A 22446-nucleotide genomic window follows, 5' to 3' on the forward strand; every position below is an offset into this window, starting at 1 on the left:
ATAGATATTAGAAAATATTTTTATCTGAATGATAATGAAAATATTATCCTTGAGGTATACTGCTAAAGCCATAATTAGAGGAAATTATCATTAAATGCATATATTCTATGTTAAGGATAAAAATAAATGTATTAAACATTTATCTCAAGTTAGAAAAAACAGTAAATTAAACCCAAAGTAAGTAGCAAAAAGGATATGATAGATACAATGCAGAAATTAATGAAATAGTCATAGTGAAAAGTTGGATCAAAATAGTCCTTTAATTTAGTAATATCTATAAAGACTCCCTCCTTCTTAAGGGATAATGAAGGGAAAAGCTACCTTCTATGGATATATTTGGTTTTTTTTTTTTTTAAGTTATTGTTTACATCCTTTATCCAAGTGGGCTTCCCTGGTGGCTCAGATGGCAAAGAATCTGCCTGCAATGTGGGAGACCCAGGTTCGATCCCTGGGTCAGGAAGATCCTCTGGAGAAGGAAATGGAAACCCACTCCATTATTCTTACCTGGAGAATCCCATGGACAGAGGAGCCTGGCAGGCTGCAGTCCATGGGGTTTCAAAGAGTCAGACACGACTGAGCAGCTAAGCATACCCATTATCTTAGTCTTCTATTATTTGTTTGGGGCTTTTCCTCATTTTAGACAGACATATTTGTGTGAAATAATTTGCTTATTTTTTTTTTCAGATACCAATTTATAGAAGAAGCTTTTCAGAATCAGAAAGTGATCATAGATACACTAATCACCAAACTGATGGAAAAAACAAAATATATAAAATTCACAGGAAATCAGATCCAAAACAGGTAAATTTATATTTGTGTTATTATTTAAATCATCTTTATATACAATGTATTAAGTATATTAATTTTAAGAACAGACAGTTTGCTCAACTCATGGTGAAGTACATCCAAGTGAGTTGTCAGATGGGTCTAATAACAGAGTTGATAAGACTTGTCCAGAAACTGAATTTCTGGAAAGTTTGAGAGTGTTCTTCTCAGCCATGAAATTTCAAAACTGTTATTATTATTAACCGCTCATTTATCAGGTAAGTATTAATAATAATTTTTAATTATTTGCTGTTTTCCAATTTCCCAAGAAATACAAGGATATAAAAACTGTAAAATATTTTAACAATTAGATAAATGCTTGCTATTTTAAGGAAGAACATATCATAGAACATCAGGAGACAGGGCTTGTTAAACTGTTTCACATACCTTTTACTCTTTAACAAGTAGAATACTTAAAACAGTTTCTACATATTACCTGTTATACTTTTGTCCTCCAAGGGATCAAATCATCAGCTGTCCATGTCTTACAGTTCAGTGACTGGGGGAGCAAACCACTGACCTCTGTGGGGAAGAGGGAATTTGCCTGGTACCCCTTTTTATCCCATTTGGGACCCACACTGACATTTTACAATACCTGTGAATCTCCATGTCTCCTTTCCTTTGTTGTTGTGCACACAGAAGTAACATGTCACTGCTTAAATAGATCAAGAAAGAGAGAGCCTGAATAAGAGAGGCCTTGCAGCAGTTTTCAGTGCTGTTCACAGGGAAAAGATATATCAGCCTCTTGTAGTTCATCTTCCTTAAGATCAGTTGTCACAATCTGTTACTCTGATCATTTTGCAACATGGCTAGGATGGGGCATTTGTACTTTTTTCCAAGAAATTCCTTGGTTTACCTGGTTTTCTTAAAGGAGATTTTAAGTATGATTTAACCTTTTCTTGATAACCTGGTAGTGTTATTATTATATCTATTTATTATTATACATTGTGATAATAAAAGTTATCAGCTCTCATTTCATTTTACTTTTCTCTTTCATATAAAAACTGTAGTTGACCAAATACTGTTTTCTTTGCCATATTCCAATCAAGTACTGTATTTGGCAAAATTGACATAACTGGTGGGTTTAAAATTTTTGCATTTGAATAATGGAAAATATGTAATGAATATTTATGGAATGATAAGGATAGTTTTTCCCATCTAATGACAAAGAGTAGCAATTGTAAAATAACTAATTTTATGTAAACTATCCACCCTTGATGAAATTCACCCTTTTGACTTTTTTCTTTCACTGTGTATATGGTATGAGTTCTGAGCCAAAGTTTACTTTAAAAAAAAAAAAAAGATATACATTTATTCCAACACTTGTTCCAGTTGTTAAAAAGACTATCCTGTTGCTGTTAAACTGTGTTGGCACCTTGGTAGAAAATCATTTGGCCATATATGTATGAGATTATTTTGGACTTTCCATTTCATTCCATTTTCTTTCTTGCTAATACCACACTTGCTTCATGAGTAGAGCTTTTTATAGTAAATATAGTAAATCTTTATACTATAAAGATTTTTATAGTAAATCTTAAAATCAGATAGTGTGAATTTTCCAAATTTGTTTTACTTTTTTAAAAAGTTGTTTATGCTATTTTTAAAAAATAATACATTATGATATGGAAGGATTTTATTTTTTGAATGGTAAGAATTTAAAATCTTTGAATTAGCTGCTAATTATTAATATCTTTATAGCCTACCTGATTATAAAAAGGTTAAATTTACTGGACTGACTTCACTATTAATTCATTTTTATTCATGTGCAAACATGGCATTACTTGTCCCTTTTTTCATTCTGTTCTACCATCATGAGATTTTTGTTTATTTTTTGAGGTTGTTTACTTCCTTGATCCGACAGCCAATGTTGATGTTCAATAATTATCTTGAAGAATTTCCAACATGGCAGGGAATAAATAGCCAACATGGCAGGGAATAAATAGCCCAGGGAACTTATACTCAGTATTTTGTAATAATGTATAAGGGAAACTAATCTGGATGATAATAATAATATATATATATGTATGCATAACTGAATCCCTTTACCATGCACCTGAAACTGATACAATGTTGTAAATCAGCTATAATTAAAAAAAAAAAAAAAGAAGAATTTCCAACAGAGAAAATCCCTGCCCCTTTGATCTTAAGTTTTGGAAGATAACTATGGGAGAAGCAGACAGAAGAAACGAAGCCTTTTATTTACCTCATAATGTTTGATGGTGGATGCCTCATTTTTATCTGCTTCTATAAGGTATTCTGGTTTGATGCTGTGTATTTTTTTTCTCATCCATCTTGATCTCCAAGAAAACATTTTCTCTGATCAAAGGAAAAAATATACATTGTGGTCTGTAAAGACATAAAGTAGTTATTTGGCTGCTTATTTCAAGACAAATGGGTTATTAAAAGTAGTTAACTATTATTATCGTCTTTTGGTTTTTATTCAGATATAATGAATGGGCAGCAGTTCAGATGACTAAGATAATTGTGACACATTTAAGGTTTTCTACTTCTTAGTTGCAGTGAATACAGTAAAACTCAGAGTCATGATTTTCCTTATCTTGTTTATAAGTCATTCTTTTTTTGTCCATCCTTATAGGCTGAGAATTTTTCTAGGTGTCATCATAATTTTTCTGAATATTATTTCCTTAAAATGTGTTCATTCTTTTATAGTTTAATACATTTTTAAGATTGAACTAAAGTGACTGTCTTTTGGAAGAATTATATTTTTGCTCTCTCATCTTTAAGAAAGTCAATTTAAACTGAAGGACCCTTAGGAATAGGCAAGCTTTTAAGAGCTGAAAACTTCCTGGTCTAATTTAGACATTAAAAAATCAATGCCTTAGATTTTAGATTTTCGCCTTTTGTTTAATTTTCAGGATAATTGAAGTAAATCAGAATCAGAAGCAGGTGGAACAGGATATAAAAGTTGCCATATTTACATTGATGGTAGAAATAAATAAAAAAGGTAAAGCTTTACTGCATCAGCTTGAGGTAAGTTACTGTTAATGGGACAGAATGTGGTGATTATGTTAAGTGTTTTCTTATGTATTTGTGAATTTGGAATCACAGCCTTTTTCATATAATTGTTTTCATTTATGATTCAGTAATATTTTAGGCTCTACCTTGTAGCTGACAATTTATGACTTTAAAATACACTAGGAATGTCTTAATCCTTCTTGTTTACTTCAGAGCACAAAGCATAATGCTTTGCTTGAAGGAGGAGCTTAGTAAATGTTAAAACAAGTTGAACTGTTTTAGAGATTCATTGAACTGACAGCTTTGGGTCCCCAAAGCAGTGCAGAAAACTTTTTCAGTAAGTTACCCTAAGCTATATTTAAATCTCAAATATATACATTTAACCTTAGGAGAAATTAGATAAAAGGATGTGTCTCCTCCCCTTAACGGTCTTAATTGTGAAAGCAATACTCAGGGAGCGATGCTCAAGGCACTTAGGATAGTTTTTTCTCACTGCAGGTAAGAAAAATATTACTGTCTTAATCAGCTTTTTTACACACATAAAAGGTCAAGATCCAGAGTTAATGTTTGACTCAAATAATATGAAGCTACAACTTCTACATGGTATCTTAATGTAATAATAATTGCATGATATTTTGGTATTCTTTTAATATATTGGTACAAAAGGAATTTAAGAGTAGAGAAGCAAATTGAGAATAAAAGAATTCTAATGTTTGAAGATTTAAGGGGAAGAAAGCTCATAGAAATAAGTTAGTTCAACCTCTTTATCTATAGTTGACAAAATTATAAGGTCTTTGTCAGCAAGATCTCTTCCTCTTGGAAAAGCATGATCATTCCCGTGGTTTTTCAAACATACGGGAAGCTGAGACCAAAATGATTCTCTCTCCTTTTAGAAACAAATACGTAGTGAAAAAGTTTTCTAGCTGAGAGGAATCAAACCCCATTTGTAGTAACTGTCTTTTCAAGGTTCTAGGGTGCATTGGGGGGTTGTTGGTTTGTTTAGCTAGAAGCATTTAAACTATTTTAAAAGATGTCAGAGCTCTACTTAAAATCAGATGTCACATCGATTTGCTTTCTCAGAGTGAATAGTGCACATATTGACATAGCTGTTTCCAAATTTCACTGTAAATCAGGGTTGCTTGTTTTTTTAAAAATCCAGGAAAGAACACAAGATGACCACATCTTCAAATCTCTAAAAGTGAACCTGGTCATCAGTATTATTTTAAATCAACTTTATATGTTGACTTATAATTTTTACAACCACTTTTAAGTATTCTTGTCAGTCTTCATACCCTTTCTCCTGCTTCATAGGATCCTCCTCTAAGGCAAAGTAATGTAATCAGTGTTTTCTAATAACTTGAAAAATTCAGCCAAATAGTTATTACTATAGAAAACAAAGACATTTGGGCTTCTGATTCTCAATTTGCAACATCTCTAAAAGTCAACAGAATTTCTATTCTTTCTAGAATGTCTCCAAAGAAACACTGGGTTTTGTGTGGTCAGAAAGAGCCTAGCAAATCATCTCTGAACTTAAGATTAGACACAACAAAGCCATCAATAGTCACTGCAGTGACTTAATTCAGTTTGGAGTCACTCAGTTGTGTCTAACTCTCTGCAACCCTATGGACTGTGTAGCCCACCAGGCTCCTCCATCCATGGAATTTTCCAGGCAAGAATACTGGAGTGGGTTGCCATTTCCTTCTCCAGGGGATCTTCCTGACCCAGGGATCAAACCCAGGTCCTCCACATTGCAGGCAAATTCTTTACCATCTGAGCCACCAGGGAAGCCTCTTAATTCAGTTTAGCATGTATGTATTTTCCAAATTTGAAACCAACTAGGGCCAAGATGTAGGTTCACTTTTTCTATTGAGAATATAATTCCATATTGGAGTATAGCAATTTTACTTAACATTTCTTAGAGCCAGTGGAAGGTCCTGTTTTCTCCTCCTTTCTGTACCAGGTAAAGGAGACCTTGGGGATAGAGACCTTTAAAATAGCCCACATTTAGTGGGGTTTTCTTCTACTCTGGACTGACCTATGTTCTTGCTTATGTACTTCCCTTGGAGAAATTCTGTAGTCTGCTTTTCTGTGACTTTTCTGAGAGTGCATTCGTTCCATTAGTCACTGTATCAGTTGGTTCATGGCAGTTTTCAATAGACAAAAATTACATGCTTCCCCCTTTTTTTCCTTACTACATACAAAGCATAAATGTTGTCTACCATGTGGCATGACTTGGCACAAAGTAGCTGCAATCAGGATAAGAGTGCCTGAAAGGAGAAATCATGTCTTTGAGTAAATCATGTGATCTGGTAGCTTTACTCGATTGCTGGGTGGTACACCTATTTTATTTTTTAGTATTGAATTTAATAGTCACTTGCTTTGTTAAAGGGCTTCCCAGGTGGCGCTAGTGGTAAAGAACCCGCCTGCCAATGCAGGAGACATAAGAGACATGGGTTTGATCCCTGAGTCAAGGCCATCACCTGGAGGAGGGCATAGTAGCCCAACTCCAGTATTCCTGCCTGGAGAATCCCATGGCAGAGGAGCCTGGTGGGCTGTAGTCCATACGGTCACAAAGATAGCTAATCCATGGTTTTGTACCTTTATGGATACTGGAAGATGGATGAACAGAAACCTAAATCCCAGAATATGTAAAACCCAACCCAAGACCTTGGGCAGCACAGATGAGGTAGCATCAGGGGGCTGACTCTGACACTGGAGACATGATTTTTACTTCAATGAAAGTGATCTTTTGTACCTAGGGATAAGTGATAAGTTACTGTCACCTGGTTCTTAGAGGTGGTGGTTATTTTAATTTGGTAATCTGAAAATGACCATTAAAATGTGTTCAGTCGCTCAGTCGTGTCCAACTCTTTGCGACCCCATGAATCGCAGCACACCAGGCCTCCCTGTCCATCACCAGCTCCCTGAGTTCACTCAGACTCACGTCCATCGAGTCAGTGATGCCATCCAGCCATCTCATCCTCTGTTGTCCCCTTCCCCTCCTGCCCCCAATCCCTCCCAGCATCAGAGTCTTTTCCAATGAGTCAACTCTTCGCATGAGGTGGCCAAAGTACTGGAGTTTCAGCTTTAGCATCATTCCTTCCAAAGAAATCCCAGGGCTGATCTCCTTCAGAATGGACTGGTTGGATCTCCTTGCAGTCCAAGGGACTCTCAAGAGTCTTCTCCAACACCACAGTTCAAAGGCATCAATTCTTCGGCGCTCAGCCTTCTTCACAGTCCAACTCTCACATCCATACATGACCACTGGAAAAACCATAGCCTTGACTAGACAGACCTTTGTTGGCAAAGTAATGTCTCTGCTTTTGAATATGCTATCTAGGTTGGTTATAACTTTCCTTCCAAGGAGTAAGCGTATTTTAATTTCACGGCTGCAGTCACCATCTGCAGTGATTTTGGAGCCCAAAAAAATAAAGTCTGACACTGTTTCCACTGTTTCCCCATCTATTTCCCATGAAGTGATGGGACCAGATGCCATGATCTTCGTTTTCTGAATGTTGAGCTTTAAGCCAATTTTTTCACTCTCCACTTTCACTTTCATCAAGAGGCTTTTTAGTTCCTCTTTACTTTCTGCCATAAGGGTGGTGTCATCTGCATATCTGAGGTTATTGGTATTTCTCCCGGCAATCTTGATTCCAGCTTGTGCTTCTTCCAGTCCAGTGTTTCTCATGATGTACTCTGCATATAAGCTAAATAAGCAGGGTGACAATATACAGCCTTGACATACTCCTTTTCCTATTTGGAACCAGTCTGTTGTTCCATGTCCAGTTCTAACTGTTGCCTCCTGACCTGCATACATATTTCTCAAGAGGCAGGTCAGGTGGTCTGGTATTCCCATCTCTTGAAGAATTTTCCACAGTTTATTGTGATCCACACAGTCAAAGGCTTTGGCATAGTCAGTAAAGCAGAAATAGATACTTTTCTGGAACTCTCTTGCTTTTTCCATGATCCAGCGGATGTTGGCAATTTGATCTCTGGTTCCTCTGCCTTTTCTAAAACCAGCTTGAACATCAGGAAGTAAAATGTGTTACATGCAGACCTAATTTTGAAACTTTTTTTCAGAGTCTTGCAAAAGATCATCGAATGAAACTTATGCAACAGCAGCAGGAAGTGGCTGGACTTTCTAAACAGTTGGAACATGTCATGCATTTTTCTAAATGGGCAGTTTCCAGTGGCAGCAGCACAGCATTACTTTATAGCAAGCGACTGGTAAGATCAACTGTGTGGTTTAATATAGAGAGATACAGTGGAGTTACTAGAATGCTCAAAATTTAGAAATGTTCATTAATCTGTACTTAAATGCTTTTTACCTTTTTCTAATTTTTATCAATCAAAATATTTTGCTTTTAAAAAATCTTTAAACTCCCATGATTTAAGTGCATCTTCAATTCATTCTGCCACTGTCACTTCAATTTTGTTCTTTTCCAAATTTCCCTTAGTGACAACTGAACTTAATACTAACAATAATGATAATGGTAAACATTTCCTGATAACCTGTAGTGTGCCAGGCACTTAATTCTAAGCACTTCATGAAATATTTTATTTAAACATTTACATCATTTTTATGAGATGGGTGTACCTATCCACCCCCATTGTATGAGTGATGAAACCAAAGCACGAATTAACACGCATAAGACCACTCAAAATTCTAACTTGGACATCCGAACCCAGAGGCTTTGTTCCTCTTGTCAACACTACATTGTTTACCCTGTCAGTGATGTGTGGTGCTGGATATTTCAACCCCATTGCTACAGAAAAGTGGCTGTCATTTGTCCAACTATTTTCAGAATAGTCTAGAACCTTGCTACTGAAAATGTATTTACTGCATTACTAATTACCTGAAGATTCTGGTCCAGTAGATGTGATCTGTAGTTCTAACAAGCTCCCAGGTGATGCTAATGCTGCTGGTCTGTAGACCACATCTTTAGTAGCAAGGACGTAGAAGACATTTAGCCATGGGAGTCACACTATATAAGCATTCTTAAAAACTCCTGCTCTACTCATTTTAAAGATTCCACAGAGATTTATATTTTGAAATAAAATTATGACATCCAAATCTGTTTTCTGTTCACCTACTCTGTTTTGTGGAAGAAATTTTGTATGACTATATTGAAATAAGGAAATGCATTTCAGGATAAACTTGTGTAAACTAGGTTCAAATATTGAGTGACTTACTAGAAAACTGATTTTAACTATTTCTAAAACTGTTTCTAATCATGAATTATATTCAACTCTTAAAGATTTTTTTTCTTTTATAATTATCAATGATATGTTCTCTCAATCTTGAGCTGTTTTTTCTTTTTCTTTTTTTACCGCTTCATTAGTCTAATGAAAAACAGCTTTTATACAGTTCATACTTTTTCTGTTACTTATATTTTCCTATAAGTCAAACAAAACACAGATAAAGAAGAAAGTGAGAGACTTGTCCTCTTCTCTACTAGACCCATAATGAATATTTTTATTTGTACATAAGAAAACATATTTGCACAGATAGTCTCCTTATCAGTTTAATAATGTTTCTCTAATTTTATTCTATGATTTTGTTTGTGATTATAATAAAACAGTAAAGTTAGAGGATAGGATTACTTAATCTGCACAATGAGCTCTTGAAATAGAGAGGGAAACTGTTTTCTGTATTATACACAAGAGAAAATAGACACAAGGAAACATAAGGAACCAGTATTACCAGCTTCCTGACTCACTGAATTGTGGTGGGCCTTGCTGCATCACTGGCAGCAGATACAGCTAGTAAAATAATTTACCTGTGATGAATGTAGAGCTAAAGCTTGTGATTACTTGTAAACATTTAGAAGGATTTTTATCCTAAGAAAATTTGAAAGTCACTATATTATGCAACTCTGTCCTTTAGAGCTTCCATGCTTCGTAAATATAGACATGTTTTCTCAGGTTACTCCCCCCCCTCCAGGTTATTTTTTAAATAATGTCTTTTATATGCTTAAACATTACAAAGAAATGTCTTACTGGCCTGAAATTTCAAGCTTAGCTTGAGATTCTTAGTTCATTTTCTTTTTTTTTTTTGCAATAGGAGTTATACTCAGTAAAAGGCCAAACCCATTGGAATAGGAGAATCCTTTCAGAAGTCCAGTTTTAAATATATTTGAAAACATTTTCACAGTATTTCCCTAGGGTTCTTCTCTCATCTGTTAAACATTCAGTTTATCCTAACATTATTTAGAAGAAAGGTAAGAAATACTGACAGAAGAGACCAAGAGAGTGTACTAGCAATAGGTATTTTTGTAATACTAGTGTCTAAGAAACTGTTAGAGTATATAAGTAGTAAAGTAGTTAGAGTATATACATAGTAAAAGGAGATTCCACAAGCTTTTTTACTCCCTTTCCCTTGTCCGCCCATATAATTAACCTTCAAAGACCTTCTTTATGTTTCTTGAATATCTCATTGCAGTTCCTTACTTTTAGTCCTCAGTGCTCAGAATAGATCATGTTCTTTCCCTGGATTACTGTTACCCTTCCTCAGGATGCTGTTTCTTTTTAGAGCCTACCGGGTTTAGTTTAGATTTGTCTTCCATTCCTTTTGGCAGCCTTCCATGATCAACAATGGGTTGGATTAACCTTCCCTGTGTTTACAAAGCCCTTATGCATATATCCATCATACTGTTACTTATTTTTATCTACTGTTGTTACATTTGCATATTTTTCTTTGAATTCGATTGTTTTCCCTTTTTTTAGATTGCACTGGGTTTCCAGTGCTCTGGGCTTGCTCTAGATGCAGTGAGCAGGGGCTCTTCTTTGTTGCAGTGTGTGGGCTTCTCCAGGCACGCAGGCTTCAGTAGTGTGGCACACAGGCTTAGTTGCTCCATGGCATTTGGGATCTTTCTGGACCAGGGATCAAACCCATGTCCGCCGCATTGGCAGGCAGATTTTTATCCACTGGACCACCAGAGAAGTCTGACTTTTTACTTCTTTAAGGGTAGAAATTTTATGTTACCCAGTGCTTGATATATAGGAGTTCAGTGAAAGATTGATAGTAAATAAATAAGGTATTAGATAATATCAACTGTCAGAAGCTATAAATAAATATATATAAAACTTTGTTATATTTTACAGGATTAGAAACTCAAATACTAAGTTTCTTTATTTTAACTTCAGTAGAAAGGCAGTATACAGTATTGCCATCTCAAAAGCTATTCTGACATCTTTCATATTTTTTTTAATTTTGTCTTTTGCTTTTTGAACAGTAGCTAAGTTTTCAGTGTGAAACCTGAGTTTACTTAGGTTCAGATACATCTGAAGACATCAACAAATACATTTAATGACCCATTATTTATCTTTTACACTAGTCAAGGTTTATGACTCCTCAGAATTATCTCAAACGTGCATCAAGGGGTTCAATAAGTGTAATGGTTTATATTCGAGATGGGTAATATAATTTGACAAGAGGTTTTATATATTTACATTGAATGTCAGTAAAATACAGCAGAAATTGTTATTTAAAGAACAGAGTTTGGCCAAATTTAGTATTACTTTTAGACCATGCCACAACTTAATTAGCAAATAGGTACTAGTTATCTGAGTTAAAAATAAATTCCATGTCTTCTAGTTTCTCATCAGCAAAAGAAGGAATTTACAGCATAGTACCTCAAAGGAAAAATATAGTGTTTCCAAGTGATCTGCCTCATAGTTCCTCTAATTAAAGCTGATTACCATCTAAGGAAGTGCTTACGTTTCTGACTTAATTTGGGGGGGCAAAAAAGCTTTATTTTTCAAGTTCCAAACTAAAACTCATATATTTGAAGTGCTAAATTACTGTAGTATGCCAAAAAGGATTGTTAAAATAAGAATGATCAACTCTACTTCCTGGCATGGAGCCTTTAGCGTGGTGACTATGAGGACACAGGGTAGTGAAGAGGGTTGGGGGACCACATAGAGGCAGCCCTAGCCAAAGGCATCAAGTGGTGAGTGGGGAACACAGAGGTAGTAAGCAGAGTGTCATTTGGATTTTGGTTACATTAAGCAACAGAGTATCAGTAAATGGACTGAGCAAGTAAGTAAATATATTGAGGGCAATGGCAGCCAAGTTTTGGTTTGTTTGTTTGCTTTTTCCTACTAGAGAAGATACTTAGAAATGTAGAAAAAAGAATAAAGCTATAAAGATCCCTAAGATAGAGGTATAATTATGAACTCAGTTTAGTAAAGGTCCTTATAGTCAAAGCTATGGTTTTTCCAGTAGTCATGTATGGATGTGGGAGTTGGACCATAAAGAAGACTGAGTGCCAAAGGATTGAAGCTTTTGAACTGTGATGTTGGAAAAGACTCTTCAGAGTTCCTTGGACTGCAAGAAGATGAAACCAGTCAATTCTAAAGGAAATCAACCTTGAATATTCATTGGAAAGACTGAGGCTGAAGCTGAAACTCCAGTACTTTGGCCTGGATGTGAAGATCTGACTCATTAGAAAAGACTCTGATGCTGGGAAAGACTGAAGGCAGGAGGAGAAGGGGACGACAGAGGATGAGATGGTTGGATAGCATCAGTGACTGAATGGCTGTGAGTTTGAACAAGCTCTGGCAGATGGTGAAGGACAGTGAAGCCCAGCATGCTGCAATCAATGGGGTCACAAAGAGTCAGACTCAACTGAGTGACTGAACAACAGAGTTTTATGCATATACACAGATCTGGAAGTAATTATAGATGTATAAGTATGTATGTGTATGTATGTATGTTTGCTATACTCAGTAGCAATGAACCCACTGTCCTTCAGATGTGGGTTTCTAAATATCAAACAAAATGAGGGAAAGTGCAAGTTGTACCCAGAACATCTTGAACTGATGAAATGAGGAAGACTTGTCAAAAAGACCAGGATCCAGCCTAAGTGGGTCACCTTGGGCACACCCACAAATTTGAGGCTGAAGCTAAATAAACAGTGAGTTACAACACATTGGATTAAGTAGGAATAAATGAGCCCATGATAAGAAAAATAGGCAAATGACAAGGGAAGAATTTATGGTGAGAATATAAATAAGTAGAGAAAGAATAGTGAAAATAAAGAAGCACATTTGGTCACTGTCTTAGTGAAAGCGTTGGCTGCTTAGTTGTGTCCAGCTCTTTGACGCCATGGACTGTAGCCCGCCAGGCTCCTCTGCCTATCCTTGGGATTTCCCAGGCAAGAATATTGGAGTGGGTTACCACTCCCTTCTCCAGGCTAGCTTCCCAACTTAGGGGTTGAACCTTGGTCTCCCTCATTGCAGGCAGATTCTTTACTAGCTGAGCCACGCACTCACTGTCTTAGAGGAAATTCAAAAGGAGTTATCGCTGGGTACTAACGTAGTGAATTAGAGCATTGGTGAGGAATAGGGTTTTAGTATAACCCTAAAATACCTCTCTGCAAATATTGATCAGTTATAAACAGAGTGGTGAATTTACAGTAGAGAAACTGGGCAGCAGAATGACTAGGTGATGAAGATTAGTATCAGCAATGGTTGGACAGTTTATATCCTGCCTGAGCTTCTAAATATGATGCCCTGAGAAGTGCACATTATCACTTGTGTGGCTTTCCTGACAAGAATACTTTACCTATACTGGAGGAAATACACTCAAACCCAGGTTGAAAGTCATCCTACTGAGTGTAAAGCCTGAAATCATCAAAGACATACATGTCAGGGAAAGACTGAAGAGACATGGCAACTGAATACAACCTATATTCCTAGTGAGCATCCTGGAAAGAGTCACTGTGGAAACAGTTGGCATTAGAATGAAGTCTCTGGGTTGAGTGGTCGTGTTGCAACAGAGTTGCTTTCTGAATTTGTACTTTGTTGCTTATGCTAAAGGATCTTTGATTTAGAATATAGACACTGGAGTGTTTAGAGGAGACAGAACCTGATGTCTTCAGCTTGCTCTCAGAAGGTTTGTAAAAATACTGGTAATAGCAGTGTCTGTGCACAGGAACCCCTGAGTGAGCCCTGAAATAAATGTGCTTATTAACAGTTGGGAAATCTGAGTGAAGAGTTATTTTTACTTTTCTCCAATTTTAAAATTACTTCAAAATAAATTATTCAATTTTAGAAAATGATAAAACATAAGGACTTTATAAAGGAAAAATTGGGGGCATCATTCTTTTGATTAGCATCTTATTGAGAATCTTCTATAGTGAGAATTGCTAAGATGCAAAGAATTAAGGAAGCAAGAAAAACTTAGGGAAAAGAGCGTTGTGTTAAGTGCTGTTTGCCAGACACTGTGCCATGTACTCTACATTGTCCCAGAATAAATGTTTTTTTACTCAGAATTTAGTATAGCTATTCAACATTTATTGAATGCCTGTTTTATTTTTAAGGCAGTATTCTAAATACTAAGGGAACAGAAAACAAAGCAAAATATCTGCCCTTAAAAAGCTGCATTTTAGTAAAGAGAGATAGACAGTACCAAAACAAGTAAAATATATAGACCATTGCATGATGTTGAGTGCTGTAGGGAAAACAGTAAATTAAGGGAAGAATCTGGGCGCATTGGGGTAGGATTGTGGTTTCAGGTAGGGAATTCTACCTAAAGAGGGTGATATTTGAGCAAACACCTGAAGAAGGTGACAAAGCAAGCCAGGCACGTACTCGCAGAGAATATTCAGGTAGAGAACAGGTACAGACGGCAAGTGAGAGACTGAGATGGGAGTTACTTGTGACATGGACAAGGAGGCCTAAGAGGAGCACAGTGAATGAACACGCAGTAGGAAGAGTAAGTACTGAGATACAAATTTGAGTTGTATAAATGATGAGAGTGGATGAGATCTCTAAAAGTATGTGGGTGTAGGAGAAGAGAGAGCAGTTGCAAGACCCCCTGGTGTGGGAGAGGAGGAGGAACCAACACGGGAGACTGAGATGTGACACTGGGACTCACACCTATACTCAGTGACCTTAAAAAGTAGCAGCCGGTGAAATAAGGGGAAAACCATGAGACTGTAGTTTGCTAGAAGCCAAATGAAGAAAATGATTTACTTCCATGAGGGCCAAGTGATCACCTGTGTGAAAAGCTACTGAAAGCCTGAGGGGAGAAAATTGCTGAGTAGTGTCTTTGAATCGGCAAGGGTGTTGGGCCCTATTGCGCAAGTGTAATGGCTTCCCTGGTGGCTCAGATGGTAATGAATCTGCCTGCCTGCAATGTAGGAAACCCAGGTTTGATCCCTGGGCCGGAAACCCCCTGGAGAAGGAAATGGCGACCCACTCCAGTTTTCTTGCCTGGGAAATTCCACAGACAGAGGAGCCTGGTGGGCTGTAGTCCATGGGGTTGCAGAGAGTTGGACATGAATGAGCAACTAACACTTGCACTTGCATGAGTGCGTGATTCGCTTTAGCTGGAAGCCTGGCCCGTTAATCCACTGTGATAGGAGGGACCACCAGTACTGGTAGGTGGTGGAAGTTTGTGGAAGGTCTCTGATCGTTCCTGTTTTTTTTTTTTTTAAGATGCTGGAGGTTTGGTAAGAGTCATTTGAAATAGTCCTTTAGGAGAGTACGGACATGAAGGATCAGAGGAATGTCATATGATAGCCTGTCAACCTTAGTAAATAGGCTGTGTTTTTGAAGTCCGATCAGTCCCTTTACCAGTCCAATTACAGTCATTAGAAAAGATTTAACCAGTGTTGTTTATTGGTCGTTGTTTCAGAGAAAGATTGAGGAGAAAGAAGTGTGTGTAATTTGACATGTGAGAGAAAGGTGTTGAGGATATATGCAAGGAAATGATTATGAGGATTACTCCTGGGATTTAAGCTGGATAAGGAGAAATTGATGGATAGTGTTGGACATGACTGAGCGACTAACACTTCACTTCAGAGGGATATTGTAAGATTGGAAAGTAACATAAAGTCAAAGGACAGGAAAAATTTTAAAGAGCAAAAGTTCATAGGACCTTTAGGGTTTGTAGGATTATTGGGATCTGGGCACTAGAGGGAACAATCTGGAAAGAAAGGTCATCTAATTGTATATTAAAATCATCCAGAATTTGTTGTTCAGTTGCTAGGTCATGTCTGACTATTTGTGACCCCATGGACTGCAGCACACCAGGTTTCTGTGACCTTCACTCTCTCTCACAGTTTGCTCTAACTCTTGTCCATTGATCGTGATACCATGCAAGTATCTCATCCTCTGTTGCCCCCTTCTCTTCCTGCCCTCAGTCTTTCCCAGCATCAGGGTCTGTTCCAATGAGTTGGCTCTTCATTTCAGGTGGCCAAAGTATTGGAGCTTCAGCATCAGTACTTCCAGTGAATATTCAGGGTTGATTTCCTTTAGGATTGACTGGTTTTAATCTTCTTGCAGTCTAAGTGACTCTCAAGAGTCTTCTCCAGCACCGTTGTTCAAAAGTATCAGTTCTTCAGTGCTCAGCCTTCTTTATGGTCCAATTCTCACATCCATACTTGACTGCTGGAAAAACCATAACTTTGACTATGTGGACCTTTGTTGGCAAAGTGATGTCTCTGTTTTTTAATATGTGATCTAGGTTTGTCATAGCTTTTCTTCCAAGGAGCAAGTGTCTTTTAATTTCGTGGCTGCAGTCACTGTCCGCAGTGATTTTGGAGACAAGAAAATAAAGCCTTCCACCATTTCCAGTTTTTCATCTTCTATTTGCCATGAAGTAATGGGACCAAATGCCATGATCATAGTTTTTTGAATGTTGAGTTTTAAGCCAGCTTTTTCACTCTTTCACCTTCATCAAGAGGCTTTTTAGATCCTCTTCACGTTCTGCCCTTAGAGTGGTATTATCTGCATATCTGAGGTTGTTGATATTTTTCCTAGCAGTCTTGATTCAAACTTGTGATTCCTTCAGTCTGGCATTTCACATGATGTATTCTGCATAGAAGTTAAATAAGCAGGGTGACAATATACAGCCTTGATGTACTCCTTTCCCAATTATGAACCAGTCGGTTGCTCCATGACTGGTTGGAACTATTGCTGCTTATCCTGCATACAGGTTTCTCAGGAGAAACGTAAGGTGGTCTGGTATTCCCATCTCCTTAAGAATTTTCCACAGTTCAAAGACTTTAGCAGAGTCAGTGAAGCAGCAATAGATGTTATTTTTGGAATTCCCTTGCTTTTTTTATGATCCAGCAGATGTTGGCAATTTGACCTCTGTTTCCTCTGCCTTTTCTAAATGCAGCTTGTACATCTGGAAGTTCTCGGTTCATGTACTGTTGAAGTCTAGCTTGAAGGATTTTGAGCATTGCCTTGCTAGCATGTGAAATGAGCACAGTTGTCTGGTAGTTTGAACATTCTTTGGCATTGCCTTTCTTTGTGATTGGAACAAAAACAGCTTTTCCAGTCCTGTGGCCCATCTAGCATTATGGCAGAAATAATATTGGAGATGGTGATCATGAGCCAAGAGCTGAACTCTTCAAAGACTGAGAGAGAATGACTGAGCATTCACTGAGGACTGCAGTGTGGAGAAGGGTGGGAGGTGGTGTGATGACTGAGATTCACAGCACAGGAGCAAGGAGAGCCATCCTACTAGCAGGCCTGGTTAAGGCTGTACTTCATGTCCTGAGCAGATTCATTTGTATTTTCTGTAATCCATTAGCCCCCTAATCTCTACTCTGAATCCTTCTTTGAGAGAGTAAGTAAAATAAAAGCAGAATGTGATTTTACTTTACAAATATATGGTTGGTACATCTGTGAAACTTCTGTAATTCAGTGAACTAACTTTAACCTGTCACTTTAGGATAGGTTTGTTTTGTGTTCAACAGTATAACTAATTGTACTTCTAATGCATTTTTGAAGGAAAACCGTGTTGTTTGTCTACTTTTTATAACTTACATATGAACACTTGTTTTGTGTTGGCATATATGTGATACAGAGAGCATTTTTTATGTATTTGTTGGGAACTTGATAAATTATTTGCCTAATAAAGACTTGGATGCTTAGTTGTCTCTCTGCTTTCTTCTAGATTACGTACCGGTTACGGCACCTCCTTCGAGCAAGGTGTGATGCTTCCCCAGTGACCAACAATACCATCCAGTTTCACTGTGATCCTAGTTTCTGGGCTCAAAATATAATCAATTTAGGTAGGCTGTTATGTAGATTTTCTCAAAGTGCCATTTGTTTCTGGAACTCTTAATGATTATGAGATTGTTGAAAATGTATTCCCTTCCACCCCCTAAATATGTTTATTATCTTATTTTAAAGACATGAATTTTTCCTGGTATTTCATTAGTGTGTGTATATGTGTGACGCATGCATGAATATAAACACACATATAAATATGTGGGTGATATGAAACATCCTTTTATTGACTCAGTGTCTAGACTTCTGAATTTAGGAGTTGTTTTTCTTCCTCAAGCAAGTAGAATCTTGCTTGTGCTGTTAGTGACATATTTATCAGAATAGCTATTAAAACTCTTGACATGTGTCTGCCATTAATATAGTACTTTTTAGAATGTTTTCTGTTAAAACAGTATTTCTCATACAATTCTTGGCTTACTCAGTCTTGAGACCCAGTTGTCAGGTACTAATGTTTCATTTATTTGCTTTTTCTTGCTAGGGAGGAATTCTCTCTCTCTGTTTTTTTTTTTTTTTTTTTTTTTTTTCTTTTATGTAATAATTAAATAATTTTTAACCTCCTAATTGAAGTGTATCATGCATATAGATAACTGCCCAAATTTGAAGTACTAGAGTTATCAAAAAGGGGGACTTTCGGTATCATTTGGTAACATCACATATCCTTGCAGGCAGTCCTTGTTACATTATGTACTAGTAAAAAAAAATCTTCAATTTTTGCCTCCTTTCTTAATTTCTCACAGGGAAATTATAGAAACAAAAATAAGAATTTCATATACATTCTTCATTAACCACCTTTTGGCAGTTTTTGGGCTCATTGACTTTGTTTCAAAATCATCAAATAGGGTTGCTCTCTCATTCTCTAAGCTAGATTCTAGGTAAAAAAGAACTGGCTGGAAAGAGAGCCAGAGCTCTCAGAACACTCCAAGAAAGAAAGAAATAGGCTTACATAAATCTCATCCATACGTGAGAACAGAAAGAATGGTAATAAGGTGACCCTTTGAAGAAATGATAAGGTGACTCCTCAGCACAGTTCAGAAGTACATATTTATTGATTGATAAACATAGCCAGCAGCTAGAATCATACATATTCTCATCTATATAACTAAAAAGAAGCATCTTAATACAAAGCATGTATATAACTATCTCTTACCCTACTCTACCCTCTACCACATACGTAGCTATACAGAGAATCTATCACAGTTTTATATCCACAGAAACAGTCATGTCAACTTATATGTACTTATAAGCATATCACTTAAAACATAGTCCACATGATGTAGACATAGGTAAAATTAAGAAAATATGTAACTGTACGCACATGAGTGAATATAGTTTAGGTAAATCTGAATCAGCAAAAACAAAAACACCTCTTATTTGTGAGGAATTTGTAAGACAGTATCCTTTACTGTAGGACTTTCTAGAGCTGTCATATATAGCTCTATAAATTGTCATTTAAAGTGAGATTGACATTTTAAATCTTCTAAGAAGGATACAACTTTCCCAAACTTGTTTATTTATGGCTTCTGAGAAACATCTTATAGACGAGTACAAGGGAAAAGTAATGTCTTGGACGCGTATTCAGTTTAGTGTCTTTGTGACTTTGGATAAGTTGTTTGGTCTCTCTGAACCTTAGATCCCTTATCTGTATGAAGGATTTTAACAATACACATAGATCTCCTGTCATGGTACCTAATATGGAGTAAGTATTTAATGAATGATAACCATATCTTTAAGGATGCCTATGCTTAGTAAATCAGAAATCAGACTTTTAACTGAGTCTCTGCTATTGAAGAAATCAAGCTTTGCCCTACTCTTGGACCAGACCTGTAAGAGGTACCCTTAATCTCTTTTTTAACAGTGTAGTTATAAAGCATGGTGTTCGCCATCAGAGAACTAACATAGTTTGCACCGTGAAGGTGTAAAGAACCAGCTGTTGTTGTCATTCAATTGCTAAGTCACAGAGAGATAACTGAATCAGAAATACTCTGTGGTATTGTTCTCACATCCAGTGTCAGGTTTGCGTGTTTTGTTTTGATTATACAACAGCAGTTCTCACAGTGTAGTCTGAAGCTCCTTCAGGTGATAATAGGTCTCCCTTTTCCAAGTACATACCCATATATGGCTGGGTTTTCTGCGTGTATTTCTATTTAAACAATATATTAGATAATGCAGAAACAGTTATGAGAGTTCAGCTATTAAGCCAGACATTTAAAGAGATGTTTGAAAATATAAAATAGTGCCATTCATCACTAAACTTTTTTGAAAATAAAAATAAGGTGTTTTTTTTTTCCATAAAAATATGTTACTTTGGGTTGTCACTTTTAAATGAATTAGTATGGAAAAATGTTTTTTTAATTCTCATTTCTAGTTTTGAATATGGTAGATTTTGTTTGATAGACCCTACATAAACAGAAACTCTTAGGAGTTTCTATCGTTAACCATGTAAAGGGTTCCTAAGACAAAAAGAAGTTCCTTGGAAATCCTGAAAATGAGCAAAGATAGCCTTTTACAAAATATGGTATGTTACTATCAGAAAATCTTTAGAACTTAACTTTTTCTCTTTGATTAGGTTCTTTAGTAATTGAAGATAAAGAGAGTCAACCACAAATGCCTAAGCAGAATCCTGTCGTGGAACAGAATTCACAGCCACCAGGTGGTTTATCTTCAAACCAGTTATCCAAGTTTCCAACCCAGATCAGCCTAGCTCAGTTACGACTCCAGCATATGCAGCAACAGGTAATGGCTCAGAGGCAACAGGTGCAACGGAGGCCAGCACCTGTGGGTTTACCAAACCCTAGAATGCAGGGGCCCATCCAGCAACCTTCCATCTCTCACCAGGTAAATTTGGAAGCAGGCCTGTCCTAACTTAGATAACTATAGTACAGTTATATTCAGCAGCTCCTAAAATAACCAAGGTGTCCTTCCTCCATGATTTAAATGTATGAATTTATAAAAATTTGTCACATCAAGGGTCCCTAATTTAACTCTAGTTCTTACCCTTCTGAAAAAGAAATTAATGGTTTATTCAGCTGGGACATCTATTCTTATCTGCTCTTTGTCGTCTTTATAACAGAGGATAAGTGATTGCATTCCTGAATAACCCATGCATATGATTGATGGGAAAGTTGTGTACCTGTAACTCATAATCGTTACATTAGTGCTTCAGGATGACTGATGCTTCAGGTATCTGTCCTCTGTGAAGATGCAGCGTTTAGAAAACCCACTGCATCTGGAAACTAGGACAGAATGAAATAGAAAAGGGTAAGGGGGTGGTTTGTTAGAAGTCTGCCTTTTTCAAAGTTTATTTCTGAGCAAATGTTCCAGGCACCATTCTTTTTTTTTTTTTTTTTCAGTTTTGTCATCTTTTTATTTGTATTATTTCTTAATTCATAACAAAGATTTCAGTCACTGGTGGAGAAATGGGAAAAGCATGTGTTTATTTTCTACTTGTCCCTCTAAAGGGTTTGAAGAACATATGCATGTAAATTCTACTTGTGATGTAGAGTGGGTGGAAGAGTCTACACATGTGTTCATATAGTCATAAACTCAACAGTACTAACAATACAGTAACAAGTTCACAGCATGACTCATGATCCTGTGGATTAATTACCGTACATTAGTTAAGAACAGTTGCAATATTAGTATACATTTCTGCTGTTGTTATAGAAGCTTCTATCCACTCCATTTAAGAGCAAGTCGTTTTTTTTCCCTCATGCACCATTCTTACTTTAATGCACAAAAATTGTCTCGTTATTTTCAGTTCCTTTTATTTATTAATTTATACTCCCTGTTTCTCAGAATTTGAACTGATTTACAGTAAGTGACTCAAATGAAATGGCACAGGGATTAATAAGTATTAGTAATGTTCAAAGCATGCAGAACTAGACTAAGAATTCTCATTATGCTTAAGAACAGGACTTAGCTCAGTTTTTGATCAACCAAACAAAAAAAGAATCAGGAATAATATCTATTACTTGATTAAAAGGAAACATCATTAGAGGAGAAATTTTTTACCAGTGTTTTTTTTTTTAGCACTAAGAGGAATGTATACATAATGCAGTTCTTTTATGAAAAAGCAATTAAATGGCATAATAGCGTGTTTTGGTAGCAGTTATTCAAGACAGATGATCTTCACAGGAGACTTGCTTCAACCCTGAATAAGACTTATGGGCCTATGAATCCTGATTTTGTTAAATTGCTTCTGTGTAGGCCTGAGGTGATTTTATTTGTGATTTATGGCTGTCTGGTAATTTGATTAACAAGATATGTCAAATCCAAGAGAATATTAATTAGTATGACCAGTTGATTATTGCTCTCGAACTTTGTTTTAACCCAGGTTTTTAAAGGAAGTAAATAGCAAGCAATTTAAGAGGTCTTTGTTTGGTGAGTGTTCTGTGGGAAAAAAATGTATACACTTTCGATCCCAGGAGTGCCACTGGCAGAGTTGAAATTTTGTTAAGAAAATGGAGAAATTCTTTTGTCACTCCCCTCCCAGACTGCAGAGTAACATATTGCAGATAGACTGCAGAGCACCCAAATTGTTTTAGACATATATTTGACGAGGAAAAGAGAGAAAATATTTACTTACTGAGTGACTAGTGCTAAGCATTTACATGG

General features: G+C 36.6%; 1 protein-coding gene across 3 annotated transcripts in view; it reads left to right on the forward strand.

Moving 5' to 3' along the window:
• TRIM24 (tripartite motif containing 24) overlaps positions 1–22446 on the forward strand; it is a 116220-nt gene that overhangs the window by 64820 nt on the left and 28954 nt on the right. For 2 of the 3 annotated variants that reach the window (XM_070788218.1, XM_070788215.1), the window contains exons 5-9: positions 685–801; positions 3702–3816; positions 7882–8028; positions 17717–17834; positions 20399–20667. In XM_070788218.1, the coding sequence (XP_070644319.1) occupies positions 685–801; positions 3702–3816; positions 7882–8028; positions 17717–17834; positions 20399–20667 (766 nt within the window). The remainder of the gene's footprint in view (positions 1–684; positions 802–3701; positions 3817–7881; positions 8029–17716; positions 17835–20398; positions 20668–22446) is intronic. The other variant, XM_070788216.1, reaches the window with a different exon arrangement.

The sequence above is a fragment of the Bos indicus genome, chromosome 4, assembly GCF_029378745.1.
Source record: "Bos indicus isolate NIAB-ARS_2022 breed Sahiwal x Tharparkar chromosome 4, NIAB-ARS_B.indTharparkar_mat_pri_1.0, whole genome shotgun sequence".
Lineage (NCBI taxonomy): Eukaryota > Metazoa > Chordata > Mammalia > Artiodactyla > Bovidae > Bos > Bos indicus.